Source organism: Phascolarctos cinereus, unplaced genomic scaffold (assembly GCF_003287225.1).
Source record: "Phascolarctos cinereus isolate Bilbo 61053 unplaced genomic scaffold, phaCin_HiC Scaffold_4;HRSCAF=312, whole genome shotgun sequence".
NCBI lineage: Eukaryota > Metazoa > Chordata > Mammalia > Diprotodontia > Phascolarctidae > Phascolarctos > Phascolarctos cinereus.
Window position 1 is genome coordinate 20,603,635 of NW_027555847.1, and position 25,513 is coordinate 20,629,147.

General features: G+C 44.5%; 1 protein-coding gene across 1 annotated transcript in view; it reads right to left on the reverse strand.

Annotated features, from left to right (window-relative positions):
• TBX20 (T-box transcription factor 20) overlaps window positions 1-24,400 on the reverse strand; it is a 77,079-nt gene extending 52,679 nt beyond the window's left edge. The window contains exons 1-4 of the mRNA XM_020969091.2: window positions 22,109-24,400; window positions 17,350-17,605; window positions 14,053-14,217; window positions 1,567-1,675 (exon numbers count right to left, since the gene is read on the reverse strand). Coding sequence (XP_020824750.1) covers window positions 1,567-1,675; window positions 14,053-14,217; window positions 17,350-17,605; window positions 22,109-22,238 — 660 coding nt within the window. The 5' untranslated portion in view covers window positions 22,239-24,400. The remainder of the gene's footprint in view (window positions 1-1,566; window positions 1,676-14,052; window positions 14,218-17,349; window positions 17,606-22,108) is intronic.
• Window positions 24,401-25,513: the final 1,113 nt, after the last annotated feature.

A 25,513-nucleotide genomic window follows, 5' to 3' on the forward strand; every position in this document is an offset into this window, starting at 1 on the left:
GGTCCAATTAGAATTCCCACAAGATGTCCAGATAGCTACACTTTCACAAACCAAAATAAAAACAGCAGAGAAGCAAAGACTGTCCCATAATGTTGCAGCTAAGCGGTGCATAGATTGCTGGACTTTGGGTCAGGAAGACCTCAGTTCAAATCTCACCTCACACACTTCACTAGCTGGGTGACATGAAGTAATCATTTAACCAATTTCAGACTCAGTTTCCTTATTGGTAAAATGTGGGTCGGAACAGCACCTACCTTATAGGGTTGTTGTGAGGACCAAAATAGATAACATATGCAAAGCACTTAGCAAAACTTAAAGCACTGTACAAATTATCATTTTTTCTATTATTATTTTACTCCTTTAGTATGCATAATACATGATTGTAGCATGAAATAATGGCCTCCAAAGAACTAAACATGAATATCATCAAAAGGATAATGGAGATTTGCCCAGCAGGCATGAGGAGGCAGTAAAGCAGCACAATCAAACATTCAGGAAGAAGAACCACTGAAGCAGCCCCATCAAAGGATGTACACATCATAAAGAAGATAGGCTGGTCAGGAGGCAAGAGAGAGGGATAGATAGCCAATGGACTGCCACTGTGCTCCCCAGCATCCTCCTGATATTAAGAGATATGCAGACAGGTCCCTGAAAGATCCAGTGGACCTCTTGGGGGGCAAACTGTTAGAAAAACATGGACAAGGGTCAAAGAAGATAGGCAACTATGGGTGGATTGCAATCCACCGCAAAAGAGGGAATATCCACATTGATGAGATCATATATCCACTTGAATATTTTGGAAGTATCTATTCAACGATTCAATTAGTTATCTCAGTCAACATTTACCATGCTTTTTAAAAAAAAAAAAGCTTAAAATGAATTGGTAACATTTTCTAAATGACCCTCCGTTAGTCTCTGCTAGCATTGGGTTTGCATTTCTCCTATGCATGTAACATATTATATTTTACACTACAGCTATTTGCTTACCTATCCTATCTTCTTAAATAGCTATTTGTGTACTTGTTTTATTTCCCTTACTGAAATAGTAGGCATGTTCTCAACAGAAAATAAGTATCATTCTGAAGGGAGAAGAGAAGAGAAAGAAAATGGAAAGAAGTTAGGAAGAAAAGGAGGGAGGGAGAAAGGAGATGGAGGGAGGGAGGAGATAGAAGGAGGAAAAGAGAGTGAAAAAAGAAAGGGGATGGAAGGGAAGAAGGAGGGAAGAAAGAAAGAGAGGGAGGAAAGAAGAAAGAAAGAAAGAAAGAAAGAAAGAAAGAAAGAAAGAAAGAAAAAGAAAGAAAGAAAGAAAGAAAGAAAGAAAGAAAGAAAGAAAGAAAGACAGGAAGGAAGGAAGGAAGGAAGGAAGGAAGGAAGGAAGGAAGGAAGGAAGGAAGGAAGGAAGGAAGGAAGGAAGGAAGGAAGGAAGGAAGGAAGAAAAAAGAAAGGAAGAAGGAGAGAGATAGAAGGAGGAGGAGGGAGGGAGGGAGGGAGAGATGGATTAGTTCCAAACGCAAATTCCACATTAAGGTTTGTTTCCAATTGCACCATTCCAGGCAGGTCACTTACATGGCCGTGTTGATCCAGTTCATTATTTGTGAGTTTCACTTTTTCAAAAGACACCATCTGTTTCAGCAGCTGCTCTCCAGTGAAAGGAGAATCTGGGTGCACATACAACCTGGAGGAAATCACACACAAACCTTTCCCGGTGAGACACGTTCAACCTGTGCTCTGGTAGGCTCTAATAAATCATGATTCTAAAGCAAGGATGGCTTCATTTTTGTTTTCGTATCCCCAAAACCTAGGATAGTGCCTGGCATGTAGTCTAGACACTTGGTAAATGTTTAGTAATTGATTGAAGGGACACTTTGACTGTTTGGGTTTTTTTAGCTGCTCAATATTAAATGCAAATCACAAAGCAATGGTGTAAAGTTTCTCATCAAAGACTCTAAGCTTTTTTGCTTATAAACTAAAAATAGCTAGCAATTATATAGCATTTTAAGGTTGGCAAAGCACTTTACAAACATTTCATTCTAGTCTCACAACAATCCTGTGAGATAGACACAGATAGATAATAATATATCTCCATTTTACAGAGGAGAAAATTGAGGCAGACAGGTTAATCAATTTACCTAGGGTCACAAAGTCAGTAAATTTCTGGAGCAAGATTTGAACTCAGGTCTTCATAATTCCAAATCCAGCATTCAATCCACTGTACTACCTAGGTGTCTAAACCAGTAGCCTAAAATCAATGGAAGGGCTCCTTCATTCTAGTGTCTTCACTCTGAGATTGTCTTCTGTCTGCCTGGTCTGTATCTTATTTGTACACAGTTGTTTGCATGGTGTCTCCCCCATCAGACTGGGAGCTCCTTGAGAGCAAACACTATCTTTTTGCCTTTCTTTGTCTCCCCAGTGCTTAGCACAATGCTCACAACTTTATGATGTGCTTAAGAAATGTTTATGACTGACTAATTAATTTGTAGCTTCTTTCCATAATCCAAGTAAGTAAAAACATTTTACATAAGTGTGAGTATTTTTCTGGTGGAATGGAATGGAAAAAGCATTGGATTTGGGTGAGGGGACTTGGGTTGGACTTCCAGCTTTGTCACTAGCCCTGTCACCACAAGCAAGTCAGGTTACCTTTCAGTGCCTCAGTTTCCTTATTTTCAAAATGAGTATGATACTAATAACTGAGCTACCCATTTTGCTGGGTTTCAAGGACAGTACTTGGAAACATGCCTTAGAGATGTGAGTGATCATTGCTATTATTGCTTAGCTTTCCAATCAGCTGCTAATTAGAGATGGCCAATGTTATAACATCTAAGTTGTATCAGTATCGTAAAAAATAATTAGGTCTTCCCACTAAATGTTTAAAGGAAATTACTATTTAATATCTCCTACCAAACAGATGGAAACTGGGCAATTTAAAGTTGAAAATCACTTTTGTAATTTCATTAACTTCACCTAAAGATTAGTCAGCCTAGAGCTTTCTGGGCATCTTCAACCTGGGTACCACTGTAGATGCCAGGGAGAATCATTGGAATACAGTAATTCAGTGAACACTACTTTTTCTTTTTTTAATAAGGCAATTGGGGTTAAGTGACTTGCCCAGGGTCACATAGCTAGGAAGTATCAAGTGTTTTGGTCTGAGGCCAGATTTGAACTCAGGTCCCCCTGACTTTAGGGCCAGTGCTCTATCCACTGCACCACCTAGCTGCCCCAACACTACTTTTCTGGAGATAAACTTCCCATCTGTGGTTCATCTATGCTGTCTTCTGCTCTTCCTTATTCGTGCTTCACATACTTTCATTTTTAGTAATAATAACAACATAGCAATAAATCTATAGGTAGCTGGGTAGAGCAGTAGATAGAGTACCCAGCCTAGAGTCAAAAAGACTCATCTTCCTGAGTTCTAGTCTGACTGCAGATATTCACTCTATGACCCGGGACAAGTCATTTAACTCTGTTTGCCTCAGTTTCCTCATCTGTAAAATAAGCTGGAGAAGGAAATGGCAAACCACTCCAGCATCTCTGCCAAGAAAACCCCAAACAGGGTCACAGAGAGGCAGACATGACTAAACAACAATAAACCCACAGAAGATGAATAAAAAGCAAGTGTTTTATCCACCTGTGCAAGAATCTATAGAACATTGAACAGTAGAAGGAGAGTCTTGTCTTGAGATCATCTCTATCTGAAAATCGTTGGAAAAAGTAAGAGTAAGACAACAGCAATATTAATACCAGGAAATAATAGCTCACATTTACATAGCGCTTCAGGTTTGCAAAGTCCTTTATACGTTTTATCTCATTTGGTTCTCACAATAACTTTGTGAGGTAAGTGCTATTAATATCTTCCTTTTACAGAGGGAACTGAGGCAGATGGCAATTAGGTGATTTGCCTGGAGTCACGCAGCAAGTAAGTGTCTGAAACAGGGTTTGAACTCAGGTCATCCTGACTCCAAATTCAACACCACTGTACTACCTAGCTTCCCTTAATGTACACTATTCATAACGAGACAATATAAATAATAGAAAATGGTAGAAACTGCACCATTCATTAGTCCATGCCCTGGTCACTAGAATTATACATCAGAAGCTTAAAACTTTTCATGGATTGACAGATGACAAATTCCCACAGGAGAAATACAGCCTTCAACTTATCTTAGAGAATTCATCCAGTCAGTCAAGAAATGTTTATTATATTCCTACTATGTTTCTACACAACCATAAACTATACTGGGAGTGGACCATTATCACAGATTGAACTGTTGCCCACAATCCCTAGGAAATAACACATCCACTAAAAACTCAAGAACATTGTTAATAGATTTCACCACGCCAAATTCTCAGAACCTCCATGGTACGAAAGTTTTGGAACAAAACACTTCTGAAATAGAAGCCAAGCAGAGGATCTCAAATGAATGTGGGAATAGAATTTTGTCTGCTGTTGGTATTGTCCCAAGGCTGCTTTCAGTGAGCCCACAGAGAATGGGCGTGCATCCTAATATTTTTATTCAACTACTAAAAGCAATTATTTTAACCGTCTGTGCAATGATCTGTGGCATATTAAATATTTAAAAGTAACAGGTTAGCAACCCCATCCAAGGACTATTTATACCTGGTCCCATCTAAAAAAGATGAGAAGAATGATATGATAATGACAAGATGACCAAGAAAAATTGTGTCTACTGGATACCTAAAAAGACCTTAGCTGGAAACTAGAAGTATATGCCAGAAACTCACTATCTTTTATAAGCTCACAGACAACTCACAGCTCAAGTACTCTTGGAAATTCAGTGAATAAAATGAAGCGGAATTAGTATGTCCTTACAGACATAATCATTGCCTATAACCACCTCAACTTAATACTGATCCAAGGGGGCAGCTAGGTGGTATAGTGGATAAAGCACCAGCCCTGGAATTAGGAGGACCTGAGTTCAAATCCAGCCCCAAGCACTCAACAGTTATGTGACCTTGGGCAAGTCACTTAACCCTGATTGTCTCCTAAAACAAAACAAAATTTGAAAATAATGACATTTTTAAAATAGATGTTGGTATACTGAAAAGACTTCATAACACAAAGGCCTCGTAGAAGATCTCAGGTATGGTAACAGCATGAGGTTTGTGACATCCCTGTTTTCGTGTCCACTACTGGAGGAAACTAAGGAAGCTTTCAAGGAGTCTACTGAAAATGAGCTTACATCCCCAGACTTATTCAATTACAAAACACTGCGTTTTTCTACCTGTATAATAGTCCTTAGCTCAGTCAACATAAAAGAATAATATAGCAGGAGAGCAACTTGTACTTAGACCATTTCCATCTGAACACCATCAAAAAAGGATAAGAAGGAGATAATAATAGCCAACATTTCTGTAGTGCTTTAAGGTCTGCAAATCACTTTATTGATACCTTGTCTTATTTCACCCTCCCAACCTCCCTCTAAGGTGGGTGCTATCTTCATTCCCATTTTACAGGTGAAGAGCATGAGGCTAAGAAGTTAAAGGAAAATTCCTTAAGAATCAAGTAGTCGATGTCTAAGGCAGGAGTCAAACTCAGGTCTCTCTTGACTCTTGCAAGGTCAACACTCATCCAGTGCGTTTGTGCCTTGCTGCTTCATCACTATTGTCACTATTATCATCACTATCGTCTATCATCACTATTATCAACATATTGACTGTGTCCATTTTACACCCAGCACAGGGTGAAGGGAAATAAAAGGAGATAAACTCCATATTAGATCATTTAATGTAAACAGCTCGGTTGAATTGAAAATATTGAAGTTGAAAATATTGACTCAAATGGAACTTTGGATTAAGTGAGGATTTTTAGCCACTCACACTGACTTTGTTCCCCTTTGCTAACAGCAAACAATAATTGGATTTCACTTTTTTTTGCTTGCATTTTGGCTATGTTCATAAATCTAATGACTGGTCGTAATAATAACAATAATAATAATGCACACTTATATGGAACTTTTCAGCTTGCAGAGCACTTTTGTCATCATAATCTATTAATGACATTACCCTTGCTTTACAAATGTGCTAGCTGAGACTCAGAGAGATTAGATGAGCGACTTGCCCAACTGGGAGGCCCTCCTTACAGGGATCCTCTGATTCACTGTCCTTTCTACTACCCCGTGCTGTCTATGTGGGCATCTGCCCACAATGTCTAGCAACATTACAACAATACACCAATCTGTGTCTGGAAGGGGAAAGAAATGGAGACCACTCTAACTACAGAAGTATGATAAATTTTTTAAAGCAATGAAAGGTGTTAGGATGATAACCTAAGGGGAAAAAAACTATATGGAATAAATTCAAGTTTAGACTCTCCAACAAAAATTTAGCACCAAATAAAAATACTAGCATACAAAAAAATCATTCATCCATCCTCTACAGAGCTTCCTAACTGATATTCCTGAAACATAGCTGACTCTGTCATTTCCTTCCCTGAAAATCTCCAATGGCTCCCTGTTTTCTCTACAAATAAAATACAAGCTCCTCCTCCTAGCATTCAAAGCCCTTCCCACCTACTTTTCCAGTCCCATATTATATCACTACCCCCCTTTTTCTTTTTGGTGAGGCAATCAGAGTTAAGTGACTTGCCCGGGGTTACACAGTCAGTAAATGTCAAATATCTGAGGCCAGATTTGAATTCAGATCCTCCTGATCCTGGGGTCAGTGTACTGTCCACTTCACCACCTAGCTGTCCCCATCACTCTCTCTCATGGGCTCTGCTTCATTTGAGCTGACCTGTAAATTGTTCCAGTTAATGATGATGTTCAACCTCCTACCTTTGCATCTCTCAAATCTAGATTGCATTCCTGGATCACCTTTTTTTGTGTGTGTGTGTGTGAGGCAATCAGGGTTAAGTGACTTACTCAGAGTCACACCGCTAGTAAGTGTCAAGTGTCTGAGGCCGGACTTAAACTCAGGTCCTCCTGACTCCAAGGCCGGATGTCTATCCACTGTGCTACCTAGCTGCCCCAGATCACCTTTACATCTTGAAAAAAAACCTGCCTTAGAGCCCAGATCAGGTACCACCTCTTAAAACTTGTGTTTCCTTTTCCTCTCAGTTGTAAATACTCTCATGTACTTGAACTCTTTGTGTGTGTGTGTATTTAATGTGAGCTCTTTGAATTTTTTTGCATTTTTTTTATCCCCAACACCTAATCCAATGCTTTGGGTATGTATTATGTGCTGATGGAATTAAAATTTTGCATTTTTTTTTATCCCCAACACCTAATCCAATGCTTTAGGTATGTATTATGTGCTGATGGAATTGAAATTTTCATTGGCTTTCTACTATATGCAAAGCATTGCCCTATCAGAAGTTTGAGGGGTTTGGGTCAGAGAAATGCAAGAAAGAATCAATTACAGTTGTTGTTTAAGTAAATAAAGGGACAGGGACTGAAACTGCAATTTCATTCCTATAGAGAATTCCCTCTACCAAAGCAGGTCAGGATTTCCCCTGCAAATTCCAGTCTTAGGGGAGTTGCCTCAAACACAGAAAGGCTAAGTCCTGCATCACTCAGTCAGTAGATGTCAGGACTTAAATTCGTGTCTTCCTGACTTCAAAGCTAGTTCTCTAATCATTATGCAATACCACTTTCTAACTAAATAAAATGGTTGATTTCAATTAATATATTCATCTCCATAAAACAATAATGATGGTTAAAGGTAACTATTTAAATGTTCAGCTCTTGCTGCAGACTGGACACGGCTGAGGAGCCAATCATAATGGGGAGAAAGACCATTTTTTGCACCATTTTCCAGATGGGTCTCTCATACCCCTGCCAAGGCAAAAGAACCATTCAAAACTCTCTATGGTGTTCAACAGCCGTACAAATTTTGCAAGAACCAGATTCCTCCACCAGACACAAACAGCAGGGTCTTGCCCTAAATTCCTGGGCTACAAGTGGATTATAGAAATGAGCGCCTGCATTCCAGGACAGCACAATCACTCATTCCCTTGAATGAAGCCTGATCTCTCACTCTCTAACTGAGGGTGAGGGTGGAGATCATGGAAGACAAATGAACCAGAGACTTAAAAGAAAGAAATTTCATCTGAAAACTGCACTCAGGTTATTGTTGTGAGATGAGTGTGAAATGAGCATGTCTGGGGTAACTGAATGATTTTCTGTGGTGTCTCAATTTTGGAACGCTCCATTTATCATGAGAATTCACAATAATTAGAAAGTTAGGAGGAGCAAGTTCTTGATGTAATTGGGAAGACATTCCTTTTCATCTATTAGGTGGGAAGTTCTTCCTGTAAGTACCCATTAAATTCTTAAAATTTTTAAATTCTACATATAAATGTAGTATATTGGAAAGACTGTGGGATTTGGAATAGGAGAATCCGAGTTCAAGTCATGACTTTGCCACCTGCGTAACCTTGGACAGGAACCTTCACCTCCTTGGGCTCCAGGTTCCTCATCTGTAAAGTAAGCAGGTTGGACAAGAATGGCTCTATGTGCTCTCCAGCTTGGATCCCATGACATTATGGAGGTTATTTATAACTATACTCAAACATTATGAACTAGGCTAGAATAGGCAAGTATACATCTAGCCATGTCACCTGCTCAAGAAATGTCAGTGGCTCCCTATTGCCTCTAGGGTAAAATACAACCTTTTTTTGGTCTAGCCATTCAAAGCCTTTCACAGTCTGGCTCTGAATACTCTCTCCAGACTAATTGCATATTACTTTATCTTATGCATTCTGCAGAGTCAAGCTGGCGTATTTGCTCTTCCTTCCTTCCATCACCTACTTTCATACTTTTTTGTACAAGGATCCCCATGCTTGGAATGCATTTACTTCTCACCTCCATCTCATGGAACTCTTATCTTCCTTCAAAGCACAATATTTTCTCCTTAATTAGGAAATGACTTTATATTAACTCTATGTCTACACACACACACACACACACACACACACACACATACACACATACATACAATACATATATATCTGTGCACGTTCTATGTCCTTCAATAAAATACAAACTCTTTAAGGGAAAGGACAGGTTCATTTTTGTCTTTCTATCCCCAGACGGTGCCTGGCACTTAGTAGGTCCTCCATAAACACTGTTGGATCGAATTGAATTAAAGAAAAAAATCCCATTCCAACATAGCTCCTTACGACTGTGTCTGGCTTCCTAAGGCCAGGCCTTAAAAATCTCTTATAATACAATTAGAGAAAGCTGAGAGGGTGGCCAAGGAGTCCAGGCCACAGCTTGTCACAGGGGCAACAGACATAACAGAAGACAGGGAAAGACAAGGTGTGCATGCTGAAACTTATAATGCCTCACAAGCATGCAGTGCAGAAAGGTTCAGAACAGCAAGGATTCTGCTGGGAAGCCAACCCCTGGAAACACTTTAAAGGGCTTGAAAGGGGAGTGTCCACAAAAGCTTTCGATTAAAATGTTCTTTGGTAACAAAAAGTTGTTTTAGTCTCTGACAGCAGGAAGAAAGGGATTTCACGATGTGTGCAAATCCAGAAGCAGAGCAGCTTTTAAATGATAGTCCTCTGCACCTTGTCAGTTTGAAAGAAGAGGTTTTTTCAGTGCCCCAAAAAAAAATTTGAAAGGAGAGATTTCTTAGGATTCTAGAAACTGGTGAGATTATTTTTTTTTTGTCCTGGAGTCTGAGCCCTATTAGCTTACTAGCCATGCTCCTCAATATTTGGGCAAACAACCCATTTTCTCTGGCCAAGACACTCCAGGAAGTGCTCTGCCAAAATGTAATATATTTTCATAAATCCCAGGCAAAGTCTGCCCCATGTGAAGACAAAATGTTATTTTCTATCTTTTAAAAAAAATATTATTACCGATGGATTGAGGAACTTTGAAAGCCAATGTAGATTTTAAAAGATGTTGTATATACTGGAGAGATGGACACAAGTTAGAGTATGGAGGGTTGGCCTTGGAACTGGGAAGAATTGGTCCTGCCTTTGATATGGAACTGGCCATGAAACTATGGTCAAGTCACTTATATTCTCATGCCCCAGGCAACTGTGATGGAGGATTTAGATTTATACTATCTAAAACTGTAATGAACATGAGTTGTCAATCTGCAGTGGTAGATGAAATTTCCACACCAGAAGTTCCCCCAAACCAAAGAAATCCCTCCCAAATAGTACATAACTCTTTGAATTTCAGTAGGACTCACTCAGCTCAACAACATACATATGATCATTTAGAGTTCCTCTCTCCCAATGGAGCGGCAAAATAGGGTGGGGTCTAAGGATTCATGAGTAACTTCTGTAAAATGGATTGAGTTGATCAAGATATCTTCACATTCCATAGAAGCTGGTAATGAATAATAGACTGAAGGAGGAATGAAGGCAAAAGAAAACTCAATGAGGGAAACCCTTCTTTTTGCCAGTCCCCAGATAGACTTAAAATTCCAGCAGAAGCTTAAACATGCTTGAGTTTAGATAGCTGTTGGTAAGCATTTCCCTTCCCCAGCCAGCAACAGAGCGGTAACATCAGCAAGAGATGTCACATTTCCAGAGCCCTGCTGACCTTCATGTCTGCCAGCTTCTGTCACCAGTACACATAAGACGTTTAGATAGGAAGAAAATGTGTGTGAATAGAGTAATAGAGCTTCACTGGGAAGGGAGGGAGGATCAGGAAAGGGGAAGAAGGAGAAGAGGAAGGGATCTGCAAAGGCACTCCAAATAGGTTTTTTTCTCACTTAAAACAGATTCACAAATAACTATTTTCCCCCAAGAACCAGCTGCTGACAAACCAATAGCCCGATCCAGCCAGTAGCAGAGAATGTTGATTGCATTCATGTAAATATCTGTGTAGTTATAGACTCTACTATGTACATGTGGGGGGGGGGCATGAGATACAAACATCCGTACATATGGACATGCCTGGGAACTTGCCCTCATCCTCGCTCGTGGGGTGGGAAGAGGGGCACTGAAACAACTCCTCTTTCAAACTAATAAGATCCAGAGAGCTGTTATGTGAGAAGGGGTTGGGGGGGGTGAGGTGAAGTTTAAATTCTGCCTCTGGTACATACTAGTTACATGACCCTGGCAAATTATTTAGTCTTTCAGAATCCCAGGCAATTCTCTCTAACACTGTTAAATTTCAAAGAAGGTAATGACCTCTCTAGATAGAGGAAGTTTCCTTACCAAGAAAATCATGGATCTAATCCCTATCTCTATGTGTATTCATACACACACACATACAGAGAGAGAGAGAGAGAGAGAGAGAGAGAGAGAGAGAGAGAGAGAGAGAGAGAGAGAGAGAGAGAGAGAGAGAATCACAATGGCAGAGACTAGATCTAGAATTGTCACTACTATAGGAAACTCCCAAGCCTCCATCAATGCAGGTCAGCACCTTTTCTGCACCTGATGGTCTTCGGTGCCCAGGAATGCTGGCTTGCCCAAGGTCACACAGCTGGTATTTGTCAGAGGGGCATTTAAGCTCTAATGCTAACTCTTTATACACTGCATTGCACTCCCTCTCATATATATTTATGTCTATAATATTCACATATATGTATGTGCATACATACGTAGAGAGTGAGGCAGTGGGGTGATTCAGCTAAGAAGACCTGTATTCAAGACCTGCCCCAGCATATCCTGACTGTGTGACCCGGGGCATATCATTAACCACCTCAGTCTCTCCAGGGTATTCTCTTTATAAGATTGTTCACTGCAAAGAAGGTGCTGACCTGCACTGGGAGAGAGAATATTCTCACTGAGGCTTTCTCCCTAGATCAATGAAAAGCATAGGCCCTGTCATTGTCCCCCATAGAACATACAGCAATAGGTGGGGGGGCTGTTTTTTCATCTGTGAAATATGTCTGGACCCAATGCTTTGTCAATGAGATCTCAGGAAGCAGTTGGTGCTCCTCCTCCTGGGCACCTTTTAAGAGAGAATAGCTTCTACGGGGCAAGGAGCAGTCCTTTAAAAGTTTAAGGCACATAGATGGCATATTTCTAGCTGTGAGGGAGGGCCCTTTTAATCCAACTCCTTCACATTTTAGAACAATTTGTATGTGATGCAGAAACCATAGGCAAGGAAACTCACATCCAGGAGGTTAGGTTACTTGCCCAAGGTCACACAAGTGGGATGAGTAAAGGGGGGAGGGGGAGATTTCCCCAGTCCTCTGATTTCCCAGTCAACATTTTCCCTACTACACCAAAATGCCTCCTCAACACTAAGCATGTCTAATGTTCCACCAGAACAGCGTCCAAATAGCAGGGAGAGTGGCTTCTCTGATAAAATACTAGCTCTAACATACAGTTCTAATCAGACAAAAAGCAAATATTCATGCAACAGTTGGGAACATTCTCCCTCCAAACACTGTATGCAGAATAAGATTAACTCTTAGTGTTTTATTTAAATTTAACTACACAATTGACCTCTGGAACTTTCAGCTTCCAATCAATAAGCCAACATAAATGAAGCCAAGCACTATACTAGGTGCTGGGGATACAACGACGACAAAATCAAAACAGTCCTTGCCCTCAAGAAGAGTGTATATGATGAGTGGAAGCAACACATACCCATGTAAGTATATACAAAATATAGACAAAATGAACACAATAGAGTTTGGGAAGGGAGGGCATACTCTCATTGGTCACTTAACCTCTGTCTCAGTTTCCTGATCCACAAAATGGGGATAATAATAGAATCTACCTCTTGGGGTTGTTGAGGGGAAAAAAATTGGATAACATTTGTATTTTGCAACATTAAAGCACTACATAAATGCTGGTTGTTATTATTATTATTCACTTTCCTCTTAATGAAGCATATCTTCTTGCTCATTAGACTGCTCCATCATTTGGTGCCTTGGAACAATAAATGCCAGAAAAATACACTGTAGCCTAAAAGCTTTCTTTGGAACAAGTATAGAAAAAGGACACTCGGGCTGCTTGTTTCCACAGTAATGCAGAATGATGGGGGAGAGGGGAGGGTGGAGAGCTTGTCTTGGAGTCATTTGAACCCAGGCAGACCTGAGTTCCCTGAACTCCACTGCTGGCGGGAGTTCGCTACAGGGATGATGAAATTGCAGGTCCAGAACAACCAACCAAGACAGCACCATACCTAATGTTGTCAATTATATTCTTATCCCAATGATTCAAAGACTTTCTTGGACACCTCCCCACACACACACACACATACACACACTCACACAGACATGGAGACCACCACTTCTCTATGACTTAGTAGATGATCATGAAGGTAATAATGGTAATAATGATGATAATTATAATAATGATTAGCGCAGTGCCTGGTACCTGTTTTGTTCAGTCGCTGCTGACTTTTTGTCTCCCCATTTGGGGTTTTCTTGGTAAAGATACTGGTGTGGTTTGCCATTTCCTTCTCCAGATCATTTTATGGATAAGGAAACTGAGCCAAATAAGGTTAAGTGACTTGTCCAGGGTCACAGAGCTAGTGTCTGAGGTCAGATTTGAACTCAGGAAGATGAGTCTTCTTGACTTCAGACCGGGGACTCTATCCACTTTGACACCTAGCTGCCCTTGCCTGGCATATAGTAATGCTTAATAAAAATTTATTGGTTATTGGTTGTTTAAAATGATAGTAATAAATCTAATCCCTTAAGATGAGAAAATGATTGGCATAGAATGATTTCTTTATAATATGATCTAACCAAACTGGCAACAAATATTTATTGTAATTAGCCAATTAAATACCAATTGAGTAATAACATCTTTTCCGTCTTCAGAGGCCCCTGATCTCTTGTGAATTTTAATGTTGCAAATTCCAGAAGATACAGGGGGTTGGGGGGGGAGGGAGAGGATTAGACCAAGGGTCCAAAGGAAGGGTGCTGCTTTCTATCTAAATATTCTTACCCAGGATTAACTCCGGTCTTTAGCAGAGTCAGCCCTCCCGGTTTGCCTGGGTGCTTTCCTCCCAGAATCAGCAGCGGCAGGTTTAAAAACAGACTACTTTAAATCCCCATGCAGAACTCTCTGGGCAGCCCAGAGGAATTCTGCAGATAGCTAAGGGTGGGGGGAGATTATAAGCAAATATTTCTCGAATGAGAAAACCGGCATCAAGGAGGACAAACCTTGCGGGAAGGGGAGGGTCGGCCTTGCCAGCCACCAGCCAGGACGAGCGGTGGTAGGCATATCTGTATCTCTTGTTGTCCACAGGAACGATATCCATCAGAACAATGTATTTGGCTTCAGGATCCACCCCGGAAAACGACACCCGAATGGTAGGAAACATTCGCCTTAAATCGGAGGAGAGAAAGGATCGGTCACACAGAGATACACACAAACTTGGGCTGAAATGGGGGGAGTGATTAATTAACAGATTTCTTAATTACAAGCCCGGATGGTGAAGAAAATGATCCAAAGGGTTCTGACAGGTTTATTTCAGCTTATTCCCTGTCCTAGAGCATTCCTGCCCACCTGGAAGGTCAATGTCCTCTGAGATGGCCCTACGATTTCCATCCGGGCTGAATTTCTCGGTTGGGATTGAATTCTGTCTCTTTCCCCAGGGCCGAATTTGTTGTAATAATAGCTGACCTTTACAGAGCGCTTTAAACCTTTTATCCCACTTGATCCTTACAGCAGGTAAGGTAAGTGCCACAGGTGCTATTATCCTCACTTTACGGATAAGAAAACTGAGACTGACCGAGGTTAAGCAACTTTCCAGCTAATCGTTGCCAGGGTTTCATTCAAAGTGGGTGTCTCTTGAACCCTGTATCTATTTACAACAAAAGCAGAACACATCCTTTCCCAAATACTCCTCCAATAGTTTGTGCTCTACAAACGTCCTTGATTTGTTTTGCTTGGGGTCTTTTATTTCATCGAGGTGGGGGAACTCCAAGCTTGGAAACTCTCTTTGCTAGCGCTGGTGGATACCTCATCTGTAATGGTAAATCTGTAATTTACAGGCTCGGGTAATTGCCTTTGGGAGCCGAGAGGCTTAATTGACTTTCTCCAGGTTTCTCAGTCAGTATGCGTCAGAGGTAAGACTTGAATTCGGGACTACCAGGGCTTGCTCTCTACCTACTAAATGTCTCCTTCCTTCTCCTGACAAATATTCTCTCGTTAAAATCGCCTCACACCACGCCCCCTGAGCTCCCGGGGCTCAGAGCACTGATAGTGTCCGAGTACCAGCACACGTTTCCCAGAATGCTTTGATGTTGACATTTTTTAGGGGCACCCACTGAAGTAAGCATTTGTGACCAAGGCGGGAGGAAAGCCCTTTTACAACGAACTTGGGCTGCCCATTAGGGGTCAGACACAGGTTTTTTCAGAATAAGGACTTCAGCTGTTTCCAACCCTTGGCTGGGAGGTTTGCGAACAAAATCCACCGACCCATAGCTCTGGCCCTGGGCTACTCTAGCAGTGCCCCACCCAGGGCAAGGCACTTACCCCCACCTACCCCCGGCAAAAAAATCTCCCTTTCTTTCCTGTACACTTGGCCTGGGAGTGATGGGAAGGCCGATAGAAGGCAGTCTGCTTCTAACTGGCTGGTCCTTAGATGGAAGGGAGGGCGATGGCGTTGGTGCTTGGGGATCCTTGGGAAACCTATGGAAGCGGCTGGTCTTCCTTCGGGTCCGATAAGTGCTTTCAGCAGTGCCTGGAAATCTGTACTTTCTAAATCCCTCTACATCTTTCCTCAAGCCAACTCACAGAACACACTTTGCCTAATTCGATCACCCGGAACATGAGCAGCTGCTCTGTTCTTCCTCATATGGATTTTAAAAAAAAAAAAGATTTGAACCAGGGTGCAGGGAATCAGAATCTGGGTTCGAGTCTGGCTTCTGCTTATTACTAGCTCTACCAGCTTCGCCACATTGCTCCCCCTAGACTAGAGTGTAGCACAGCGCCTAGCACTTGATGGGCTCTTAATGAAAGCTTGCAGACCTGTGTACCTGATTGAAAACCTGCCTTGGTTTCCTTCTCTGTAAAAAAGGGACTTGGATTCGATCAAAGATTCTTAATCCTTTTTTTGCGTCAGAGATCCCTTTGGTGGTCTGGTGAAACTTATGGAGCCTTTCTCAGAATAATGTGTTTTGGTTTTTTTAATGCAAAAAATAAAATTTACAAGATGACAAAAGAAACCAAAGGTTAATGAAAATAAAGATGTATTTTTCCCCGGCCAAGTTCACGGACCCCTGAAATATTAAGAACCCTTGTGCCTGATGCTTTTAGAGATCCTTTCCAAGTCTAATTCAGTGGCAAGAGCTCTTTAGATTTGGAACAAAAGCATGATGGTTGGAATCTCGCTCTGCGTGTAGGAACCTGGACCAGTCACTTACCTCTCGGGGCCACAGTATCGTCCTTGGTAAAAGCGGGGGTTGTGCTGGATGGCCTTGGAGGTTCCTTCTAGTTCTAAATCGAGGCTCCATATTATATCGACAACCTTCTCTGCAGGTTCCCCTCCCCCAGCCCGCCCCTGCCCCCAGCATTGCCTTAATTTTTTTTAACCTTACTTTTTTTTTAAAGTCCGGGGGGTTGTCTGCAAACTAGGAAGGATAAACAGGGAAGCCCTGAGCTCCCAGTTCCCAAGGGGTCTGGGCCATTCCGACTGAGGAAATTCCAGTCTGGCGGCGACCGTGATCAACCGGATAAATCCCCGTCTCAAGCCAGCTCTGCCTGCCCTCTGCCCAGAGTCTGTTTTTTTAAGGCCGCCCGGGCTTGCTCCCAGCCTGGGGTCTCCCTGGATTTCGAGCTTCTTCCCAGCTCCCTGCTCCCTGCCCTCCCCTCTGGTAAACCAGGCTTTCCCCGGAGCCCTTCCTTTTCTGCGCTGAGTCCCCAATGTACCCTTAGATCGAAATGCCAGGGGCCAGCAAATCGCTGGGCCTCCAGTTCGTGTCCTAGGACGCAGGATTGTTGCCCCAGGAGTGGTGTGGGCATCCCCCAGTACCTACCACCCCCGAGAAGATCCTGGAGCGATCTGGGATTCCTAACTTTCTCCTCTCCCTCCAGCCTCTAAAGAAGAGAAACTACGTCCAGTGCCGGTTTACATCTTTTCCAAAGCAATGTTTAGGCGACTGGAGATCTTTTTGCTTTGCAGCAAAGATTTTGTCTACTAGTGTGACCTTGAGCAAGTCACGACCTCTCTGCACCTCAGTTTCCTCCTCTGCAAAATAAGAGAACTGAACTCTGAGGGGCCTTCCATCTCTTTATCTAAGATCCTAGGATAAGTGACTTAAAGCAAGTGTCTGGGCCTTAGTTTCCCGATCTGTAAATGAGGGGATTGCACTGGCTGGCCCCTGGGGTCTCTTCCTGTGACCCTCTGAAGTTACTTTCCGTTCCTGCCCTCTCACGGTGGGGCTGCTCATTCAGTCTCCGCTTTCCCCCCTCCCCCTGGCCCATGTTCCCCGAATCCCCCGAGCCTCGGCTACCTGCCCGACTTGGTGATGATCATCTCGGTGCCCAGCTCATGAAATTTATCCCAGAGCTCCTTGGTCTCCAGACTGCAGGCGATCTTGGCCATTTCCTCGCTGGGGACGATGGGGGTGGTGGGGATGAGGGGCTCCGTGCACAGAGAGGAAGGGCTGCCGCCGCCGCCTCCAAGGCTGCCGCCAAAGTCGCCGTGGGAGTCGAGCCCTGGGAGGTCGCCGAGGGGTTGGGCGCAGGAAGTCTTCTCCACGAATTGTTCTAGTGCAAATAGAAGTGGGTAAACTCGGGAAGGCTGCGGGCCCGGGACAGATCGGGAGCACGGCTTCGGCCGTAGGGCGGTGGAGGCCAGAAGAGCCGGCCCGCAGTCTGAGAAACGCCGAGGCCAAGGGCAGAGAGCGCAGCGGCCTCAGACCTCCTGTTGGGCAGACGCGGGCTCTGCGCAAAAACCCACGGAGCTCGCTCTCCCGGGCGCTGCGGTCTACCCTTAGGAAACCCGTCTGGGACACAGGACACGAGTGGTGGAAGACCGGGTAGGGGCCGAGGGAAACCGACAGCAAGTGTTTACGGCAGTTTTTCAGACCATCTCCAGTCTAGACTTTTAAGTCTTGCGGGGTCCGGAGAGAGATTAGGGGCTCCGCGACCAGTCCCCGCCCCCGCTCCCGTCTCCGCCCTTAGGCCTCTTTACTCCTACTCTCAGGCTTGCCTTCCCTTGGTCTTCCCTCACGCCAGCATCCCCTAACAGCTAGAAACGAAAGGAGGTCCCTAAACCTCCTGCATCCCGAAAGGGACCCCGTCTTCTCCCAGGGCCGCGTCCATACAGACGTTTCAGCCCACACAGCCTTGAGGATGGCTGGTGAAGTAAGACGATACGGGCTGGGCCTAAAGAGTGGGGCTGGTGGAGCTTAACACTGCAGAATCCTGGGTGCACAGTGGGCTGAGGGTGGGGGACGGGCAGACCGTTCTTTCCCTCGGCTCCCGCCCGCCCAGGATAAGGGCCAGGCTGGAAGGGGCCTTGCATGAGCTGACAGGGAGGGCCCTCAAATGCGCCAGTCACTTTGACAGAACACAGGGGGACCTGCCTAATTGTCACCATTATCTTCCGCTCCTTAAAAAAGCAACTACTTGAGCTTGCAATGTGAAGCAATCTCGAAACAGCTCCCCACCAAGGCCCGCCTACTGGGTCAATGCAGAGACAGGCGGCACCAGAAACAGATTTTAAGATATGTCTGTACTTACAAATAAAGATATTTGCTTCATCAATAGAATGTGCATTTGCTTATATCTGTGTCTTATATTAATATATGTTCTATCTATATTGCAAATATATGTATGATATTGCAACAGTCAAACTGAGATAGCGTACAATGCTTTGCATTCCTTAAAGGACTGTATAAAAGCTAGTCATTATTCATGATATGTATGTATCTGTATAAATATATTTATGATGTATTTATGATGTCGGTATAGTCCTATTTACAATATTTATAATAAACCTGAGAAGATGTATTTTAACAGTATATAAATCTATAATCTGTAATTGTGGGGTTTAGGAGCTGCACCTGTAATTTAATCGATATACGGTACTCCCAATGTGAAACCTTCTACTAACGTACATCAGCAACGTTATATTTTATCAGACTGTATAAACTATAGAAGAGGATCATATGTCATCATCCTGTGATATATTAAATATGGTAATAATCATGCTATAATGATAGCTAACATTTATGCACTGCTCTAGTGTTTGCAAAGTGCTTTTAAAAATATCTCATTTTATCCTTACAAAAACCCGGGAAGATTGGTGCTATTGTTATCTTCATTTTATGATGGGGATAGGGAAACCAAGGCAAACAGACAGGTTAAGTGACTTGCCCAGAATAATATAGCGAGTGTATGAGGCCAGGTTTGAACTGAGGGCTTCCTGATATCAGGTACAATACTTTCTGCCCACTGCACCACCTCACAACCAGCCTGGGTGGGAAATTCTATGATTATCACCTATTTATTGTGTTAGAAAGTCTAGACAACCCTGATTCTTCTCTTAGATAATATTTAAAGACAGAACCCCTAAAAATATTTTAAATCCAAAGAAGGCAGAAAAATATGTGTTGGGGGTGAGGGAGAGTTTTTTTTAAACTCTAACTTTTAAAAGGAGGGGAAAGGGCAGGATTCTTCCTCAGTCCTCAACAAAACTACCCCTTCAGCCCTAGGGGATGGGTGACAGATCTCCCAGAGTGATCACCCAACCCAGCTCCCTAGTATAGTGGGATGGTGGGCTGCACTGACCAACTACCTGGGGGAGGCCTGAACCCAAGGGCAGACCTTATTCAGGGGCAGAATATTTTTACCTACAAGAGACTGGAAACTGCCAGAAACACACCACAAATCCAGCAACGTTTCATAACCTGAGGCTTTGGGAAGAAGTCAGTTGCAGCCTTGATCCCCAAAGAGCTGCTTTCTCTGTAGTGGGAGGCCCCTCTCTCACGCCTGTTTTGGGGTTCTTACAAACTTCTGACTGCTTAGTCCTTGGGTATCTATCAACAGATCAGTGAGCTATGTAAATAGCCAGTTTAAAGGCACTTGGGGGATTTTAGTAATTCTCTCTTGGGATCCTTATTCCAAAGCTCTGGTTTAGTGACCTCTATTCCTGACTGTGAATCATCATTTTGCACTCTCTGTGTATGTGATTTTTTCCTTCATCTTTCTCTCCCTCTTTTTCTTTCTTTTCTCTTCTTTTTCTGTTTGTAGCTCCTTTCTGTAACTTCTTAATTCAGTAAAGGAGAAAAGAAGGGGGGAGAGAGAGAGAGAATACCTCCTAATCTATGAGCTGATATGTCTCAGAAGGGGAAAAAAAAATGAACCAAAGTTGAAACTGATGGGACAAGCAGAGAACCTGCCAGCCGCAGGCAATCTACAACAGCACTGAAGAACAGCAGGGTCTCTCTTTGGGGCACACCTATCAAAAATAAGAGAGGACCATTGGAAAATAAAAAGACCTCCCAGGGACTCTCCTGAAACTAAACACAGTAGAAGCACAGTAGATGGCCAGCGTTGCAAGACATTTGAAAATGGTATCAGTGGTTTCCAACTCCCTCCCCCCAATCCACATTTTTATTTTTTTCTGCTGATAGATTTGGGAAACTCCAAGGAAGTTTCTCAAAGAGGAATCAGAGGGAGCAGAAGAGAGGTGACAAAATGGTTGACTAGGACAGAAGATGGAACCTAAATGAATTCGGGGAGCTACAGCAACCTACAGCAGAAATTCTGGAACCAGGCAGCCAGGTCCCCAACTATTAAGGATAGAACTCATTCTCTCTCTCTCTCTCTCTCTCTCTCTCTCTCTCTCTCTCTCTCTCTCTCTCTCTCTTTGTGTGTGTGTGTGTGTGTGTGTGTGTGTGTGTGTTTCTCTCACTCCTTTCTACTAAACTGAGATGCTTGGGAAACGAAAGAAAGAGAACCAAAAGGAAAAACAGGAAGATAAAGAGGGAAGGAAGGAAGGAAGGAAGGAAGGAAAGAAAGAAAGAAGGAAATTTGTTTTTACATCCATCTGTCAATTGCTTCTGCCTGTCCTCCAGCTGTTGAATCTGACCTAATATTAAAATTATTTCAGGCCAGAACGTTAACACTTTTTTCTAAGGGTGCTCTTCTCCTACACCTAGACCCTCCAGCAGTTTGACCCTGCCTTGCCGGCCCCCCCCCCCCCCCCCCCCGCTAACTGTTTCTCGCACTCACATGTGAAAGAAGAAACTACATTCTTTGCCACGGTGGGCCTGAGGTTTGCTATAAATGGCCAAGATTTCTAAATAAACACTGTAACTAAAAGGGGAGGAATTTCGAAAATGGTTACTGGTTAATGTTTTCACCAAGCCCGACGGAAAATGAGCGCAGTTCTAAGGCGATGACCGCCTGATAAGAGGAAAGCTTCTGTGCCGAGCCGAGATCAGGCAGGGGCAGCTGGGGAACAGTCTTGTAAAGCAAGAGGGGAAAGCCAGTAGTCGTTTTGTTTTGTTTTGTTTTGTTTTGTTTTGTTTTGTTTTGATTTGTTTTTAAGTCCAAACCTAGACTACTCTGTTCTGTGCCGGGGGGTTGCAAACAGCTAAATGACTCTCCTGAGAAATGTCGCTCGCTTGGTTTGAAGCCCACTTCCAAGAAGAGGAGTCCTAGATCTCCTAGGTTTCTCCCAGCCTGTTCTAGCACTGCCCAGGGACATAATGGACCCAGGAAATCTCTCTCACAATTCTGGAGGTTTTTTAGTCATCTACTTGGGGACCGAATGCGGAGAGGAGGGGGAGAGAAGAGCGGCCGCTCTGACAGCTTCAATTTTAGTAAAAGTTAAGTTCCTGGCGGTGAGAATCAAAGAAGAGAGAATTCCTCTTGCATTTGCAAACTGACCAGACCTAGGGCGTGGAGCCCAGAGCAGGGAACCCCTAGTTGCTGCTGCTTGGCGTTGTTGAGAACTGTCCCTCCTGGTTCTCTGTATTTCTGCCGAGCTGCGGCTGGCTTGGGAGGCCGCTTTTCCCTAGAGCTCCTCTTTGCCCTTGCCCCTTACTTTGCCTTCTTCCAACTAGCCTAGAGCAAGCAGGCACACCAGACTCCTTAGGACTACGGTGCCAGAGATGGACTGGAAGACAAGCAGGCTCAGGGATACATACGAAGCGAACCCCGTGGGGCGCAGACAGAAGTGGGGGGGGCGCGCGCAAGGGGTTATGCAGAGACAGTCCCAGTCTCCTGGCCATGGGGACTATTTTCTCGTTCACTCACCCAAGGGTTTGATGGTGTTTTCAGAAGGCTCCTTCTCCTTGGAGCCGCCTCCGCTGGACATGAGAGCCGCGATGGAGAAAGCGTTGGCCCGCGACGAGAGCTGTGGCTTCGGCGACGCCGTGTACTCCATGCTGTCACCCGGCGGTCCTAGCCAGGCAGGAAGGCTACGGGGCTGACTCCCAGCTTTCCCCCAGATCAGTGGGGAACAAAGGAAGGGGAGATAAGGGAAAGTTTCTAGACAAGCGAAGAGCAGAAGCCACTCTCACCAGAAATCGCCCTGGACCCAAGCTCCCTGAAGCCCCAACGCTCTGCTCTCTTCCCTTCCTGCTCTGCCCCTCAAAATCCTACGAAAGCTCAGGAGCATTGAAGGTCAGTTAAGCAGATCTAAGACCACACTGGGTGAGAAATGAGGATCAGTTCGGCTATTGGGAGCAGGTTAGAGGGAGGAAAGTGGAGGGGGGGACCCAAAGTGATCTGGAGGAGCCTGGGAGCTCCCCTAACAGAAGAAAAACGCCCGGGGCGCAAATACCAGGGATTTTAGTGCATGCCCCTGTTCCTTAGTGCCTTCTGGCCTGGGGCAAAGACAGATCGCCCGTAGTTGCCGAGACCTGCTGCTTGGCCGAGTTTAGATGCTCCTGAATAGGCTATAGAGCGAGTCCGCAGCGGTGTCGGGGCAAGCCCGGAGGGGGTGGCCACTGCAACGGGGCGCACTCTCTTCTGCACCTTAATTTGCCCGAGGCTGCGATCCTATCGGTCTTCAGCCAGTCAGCGCTTGCCTACGTCACCGGCTTCCTGATTCAGCCGATAGGGGCTGGGAAGGAGGAGACCTGGAGGGTGGAGGGAGGAGGAGGAGGAGGAGGAGGAGGAAGATGGGTTTGCCAGAGCCCCAAGCTCTCAGAAGCCGCTCACTTTCTCACCCCATGTTGGGGGCCGGGGGAAAGGGAAAGAGAAGGGGAGGAAAGGAGCCCAGCCCTTGGAAATACTGATGATCCTGGGCCCGTTAAAGGGATCTCAGCTTCACAGTTGGGCTTTCCAGACCGGTCCACTACCCTCTGTATGAGAAGCTCCCAAGCAGCCCTGTCCAGCACAGGGTGGCAGGCGATGGGGCACCAAGGTCTTGCCAGCGCCCTGGACAGCTTTCCCTTGGGTGCTTTAGGGGAAGGGAAGAAGTTGGATTGGCCCGAGAATCGGGAAGAAAAAAAAAAAAGGAAGTCGAATCTCAGGGGCTCTAGGAAGTTACAACTAACCCTGGGGGGGGGGGGTCCTCTCTTTTTTCTTCCTTTTTTTCTTGTCTGAGCAAAGTGCCAAAATAAAGTTTGGATGTACTGAAGTAAAAACCAGAGTCACAGCTCCGAAGTCAAAGCAACCTGCAAAAAAACCCCAAGTCTTTTTGATGCACAGGGATGCCGGACGAACCTCTCGGGGCCTGGGGCTAGATTTTCGTTAGGGGAACACCTGGCAAAATAAACTTTCTGGAGAAGTCTAGGCTGCTTATAGAGGAGCCGGCCACCCCCGCGACAGCGCCTTTGCCTCAGGCCTGGGACTAGGGGCCGGCAACTTGAGCCGGCGTCCAGCTGTCCCTCGGGGTGGCTCTGATCAGGCTGGAAGAAAAGCGGGGTCCCAGACCTCAGCCAGTCCAGAGGGGAGTCACAAAGGGGCCCATTGCCATCTCTTGCCTGGCCGGTACACACCTGTGCTCCCAGCGGTCAGAGGGGCCTACTCGTTGCAGCTTCTCGCAAGTCCTGGCTTAGACCAGAACCTTTCAGGGAATGGCCCTCCTTTGATGTGAATGACTGCTATTCTCTTCTCTAGAGTTACTGCATAATCCGCTTCCTTTGGCGTGATCTGACCCTGCCTACGGGTGTCTCCAGACTGACTCAAAACCCAACTCAGTGATCACATACTGAGAATGTAAATATTCTGCCTCTGAACGCTCAGTTGAGGACTCGAGCCGGACTGAAACGTAAGGCAAAGCAGCCAGGTCGGGAGGTAATCGCCACCCTTCCTTCACACCTCTTACATTTCATCTCTTGTAAAGAAACCCACGGAAAGACATAAAATCTCCAAATCACCCTGGAGGCAGCTTAAGAATACAAACGATATCTTCCGAAACCGCGAAGCCTGAAGTGTCTGGAGCCTGAGACACAGGTGTCTGAGGATTTCAGTCCCCACATCACGAGGGCATCCATGCCTGTATCCATTCATCCTTCCAGGCATTCACGCTATTTCTATGGATCCATGATGTTTTATCCACTTGCCCCCACGAGGAAGAGGGAGAGAGAGACAGACACTGACACAGAGACACAGAGAGAGAGACAGAGACACACAGAGAGACAGAGACAGAAACAGAGAGCAGAACGGAGAGACAGAGAGATGTCCAAGGTTAGGGACTCATTTGATTGGTAGAGGGAATTCCGGTTTGAGGAAGGGCGGCACCTTCTCTGAAGCGTTTAGAGAGTTGCCTGGGAGTATTTTGAAGTTAAGTGACTCTCCCAGGATCACACAACCTGAAGCCAGAGCAATCTGTCTAATCCCTATGCCACGGCGCCTCTCATCGACATAGGTAAGTGTTCTGAGAAATGAGTATTATGAATAGTATCATGGGGATGTTAAAGACACATCTGCGCTTAGACGGCCGCCAGTCTAACCCCGCCTCCCTGCTCATTTAACAGCTAATAAGAATAATTTGCCAGAAGCAGCGTGGTGTAGACAGCTAGGTGGCACAGTGGATAGACCACTGTGCCTGGAGTCAGGAAGACCTGAGTTTAAATCCGGTGTTAGAGGCTTAATGGCTGTGTGATCATGGTCAAGTCACTTAACCCTGTCTGCCTCAGTTTCCTCAATTGTAAAATGAGCTGGAGAAAGAAATGACAAAATACTCCAGTATCTTTGCCAAGAAACCCCAAAGGGGGCCGTAAAGAGTGAGACACGACTGAAAAAAAAAAAAACGACTGAACAGCAGCAAAGCGTGGCGTAGAGGGCGGAAGCAACCTCGAAGTCTAGAACACGAGTTCCAGTCCTGCTTTTAACAAGAACAAGCTGTATGCCCTAGGTAAGTCCTTTGGTCTTTCGGTGCGGTGGAAGTGAGAGATGGGGATACTGGACTTGGAATCAGGAAGACCTGGCCTCTGAGATTTAGTACCTGTGTGACTATGGCCAAGTCACTTGATTTCTCTGTACCTGGAGAAGGCTGACCTCGATGACTTCGAAGGTTCTTTACAGCTCCAAATCTGATTGGATTCTAATTTCTATATGAGTTGCCCATCTCCACAGATAGATAGAGGATGTTTCTGTATCTATACCAAGGACTTTGCTAATTTGATGGAATCATAGCCCTAGATAGATTGTTTTTAAAAAGTTTAGCCCTGTAATTCCACTAGTATGGGGAACTCCCTCTACTAACGG